Here is a 3,109-nt window from a genome sequence, read left to right as displayed (position 1 = left end):
AGGATCTAACTCATCAAGAGGGTTCCCTTCTTCAGGGACCTCTACCACATCGACGTCTTCCTCCTGTTTAGAGGTATGCCCTTGTTCAGGGGTGTCGAGCATTTCTGTGTCCACGTCAGATCCGTTGGCAGCCTCTGTTAGGATAACACTAACAGTTCGGGGTTCGAATTTTCGCAGAGAGTTGAGGTAACATGCCCTTGAACCCATTTGGTCGCCTCAAACTGTAGCAATCACATGCTCATTTGGGAACTTCATACACAAGTAATGGATGGATATAACTACCCAAAGATCTTTCAAGGCAAGTCGGCCCAATACTTCATGGTAAGCTGATCTGTAGTCAACCACTAGGAACTCCACGAAGTGGTGGGTTATTGGGGATGCTGACCCCATCTCGACAGGTAGAGTAATTCGCCCTCGTGGGATGATGCTATTGCTAATAAATCCAAATAGCGGGCCAGTCATGGTGGTCAACCCATGTTCAATCTGTATTTTATCGAAGGTGGATCCGAATAGTATATTCATCGAGCTGTAATTGTCGATGAGCATGCGTTTGAGTCCGTTTCGAGCCATTACGACTCTTATCACTAACGCATCACAATGGGGGTGGTGAACTCCTTGCGCATCTTCTTGAGAGAAAGTGATTGGGGCCATCATGTTGGCCTCTTGGGTCTGATTGACAATATAGGTAATCATTGATGGATCCTTCACTTCTCTTGTGTAGTTCCTTTGGGCGTTCCTAGTGTTGCCCTCGATGTGAGGTCCTCCAATAATTATATCAATTTCCATAATAACTTGGCCTCCAGATGGGACCTGATCCCTATGCCTGGACTCTCCTTTGTCCCTGGATTCTCTCCTCCGGAGAGATTGGTCTCTATACCGCCTCTCTCCCCTATTTGGGGAGGTGGACCTGCGAGGGTATTCTTCCCTCGACGGGGTACTCTGGTTTAAGGATCGAGGAGCATCGCTACATTCGCTGGTGTCGTGTCCGTAAAGTTGGTGAAATGTGCAGAACCTTGCCCCTTCCAGTGGCCTATTTGATCGCTTCTTCTTCTTCTTTCGATTGTTTGTTCCCTCGAATGGCTCTGCTTCAGCACGAGTATTTTCATATGCTAGCACTGGCACTGCATTTAGAGTGCTGAAGTCAATGCATGTCCGGATGTGGAGGCTACTGTGTGACCGGCCTGGGTTCATTGCTGGGTGATGAGGTGTGCGGCTGGTCCTTGACCCATCTTCCTTTGAGGCAGGGGAAGTCCCTAAGCCGCAAGGTTCCGGCAGGTAATCATCTCCTCAATAACGATTTTCATCCTCATCATTTCAACCAGCTCGTCATAGGTGATGGGATTCTTGCTGCGTACATCTCTCCAGAACAAAGTGTTCATGTTGATGCCGCCTTTCAAGGCTGAAAGGGCCTTTCTGTCAGTGACTTGCTCGCAGTATGTGATTTTATCGGTGAATCTGGCGAGATAGCTTTTCAGCGTCTCGCCAGAAGCTTGCCTCATATCTTACAAGCATTGCATTGGGGCTTCTCCTTCCTTTCATGAAACATATTGGTTCAGAAATACCTTCTTCAAGTCTGGCCAGCTTCTGATGCTCAGGGGTGGTAATCTGATGTACCACACTTCAGCAGCTCCGGTGAGGGTTAGATGGAAGGTCCTACATTTCAGTGCCATGTACTTAGTCAAGTGAGGCTCATCTGCGTCATGTACTTAGTCAGGTGTTTCTGTGGACCCCTCTTTCCTTCATACTTTGGGATTTTAGGGGGGAAGCTTTAGATTTCTCTGGAGAAAGGAAGGTTACCATTATCGTCATCAATTTCGTAGGAGCGACATGGCCCTTCGGAGTTTTCCCCCTCTGATGCATTTTGGGAAGGTGGAGATGCATCTTCTCGACTACCCAAATCCACTAGGTTTCTTCTCTCCCGCCTATTTCTAGGTGGAGGAGGTATTTGTTCTTGTTCTCGCTCTTGTCGAACTGATCTCTATGCGGAGCGGACCCTATTGCTAGGGTTCTGCCCTATTCTGTCGAAGACGCTGACAGACCTTTGTGGTTAGTATTCTGGTGTGAAGTTCTCTCCTAGCGGTGGTTCTGTTGGTTGGCTTCCATGTGCATAGGATGTCACATCCACACCCACTTTTCTTTCAAGGGGATGTTCCCGGTGCAGGCTCGAATGGCTTCGACCATGAGACGCAGGAATATTTGAGTTGGGTAAAATCCTTGAGGCACCTGGAAGCCCTGATGACCTCGAGCTTGCATAAAGAATTCACGCATTGCCACTTTCTGAGCTGCAATGTCCCTCATTACAGCAGCTATTTGAGTCATTCCTTCAATAAGCGCTGCTATCCTATTGCCTCGGTGACGCCGGTGATGGGGTCTCTAATGCTTGACATTGGTCCTGATTACCTCTACTTCAGAGTGCCCTTCAAAATATACATATTCATTACTATAACTCATCTTGTCTACCTTTCCAAGGGTGTTAAGAACTTCGATTGTAGGTTGACTTTGTTCTTTTTCAAGAACGTGCCCTTTTCAGGGTAAATTAATGGTTTGTCGGTGACTTTTCCGATGGACAATGTGGGATTTTTGGACGAAAAGTTTCCCACAGACGACGCCAATATGTTGACCTCGAGAATTGAGTCCTTCACGTGGCCAACGGATAGCTACTCCTCGTAATCCTCCCTGTGCACAATAACGCAGGGTCAGAAGTGCACGATTGGAACCAACGGTAGTGGCGGCGGCCGCATACACTCCGAAGGTCAAGTTAGCGTTGGGTGATCGGAATAGTGCTCAAATTATATAAGAGAGTGGGGAGGAGAAAATATATCTCTTAGTGTGGAGAGTTAAGTTATAAGAGTTTCATTTCTTTTGTCTCTTGCCAAATCTTGATTATTTATAGACGTAGAGTACCGTTGGATATGAGACACGTGTATGCATCTAACGGTGTGAAGCGTCGGCTCATAGGCATCAATCAGCCGCTTCTAGAGTGGACGGACAATTAGTTCTTTTGAGTTGAGTTGACATAAAATCGATATGTCACATCAACTGGACTATGGAGACGTCACATCAATTGATCCTCAGAGGCAGAGGGGATCCTGTCAGATATCTTTCTGAC

General features: G+C 47.1%; 1 protein-coding gene across 1 annotated transcript; it reads right to left on the bottom strand.

Annotated features, from left to right (window-relative positions):
- Window positions 1-216: 216 nt before the first annotated feature.
- Window positions 217-1,191, bottom strand: LOC111393053. The gene has a single exon (XM_023018455.1). The coding sequence runs from the start codon at window positions 1,189-1,191 to the stop codon at window positions 217-219; it is 975 nt and encodes a 324-aa protein (XP_022874223.1).
- Between the last annotated feature and the right edge of the window lie 1,918 nt (window positions 1,192-3,109).

This window comes from Olea europaea, chromosome 4 (genome assembly GCF_002742605.1).
Source record: "Olea europaea var. sylvestris chromosome 4, O_europaea_v1, whole genome shotgun sequence".
Classification (NCBI taxonomy): domain Eukaryota; kingdom Viridiplantae; phylum Streptophyta; class Magnoliopsida; order Lamiales; family Oleaceae; genus Olea; species Olea europaea.
This window is presented reverse-complemented; position numbering and strand designations above follow the sequence as displayed.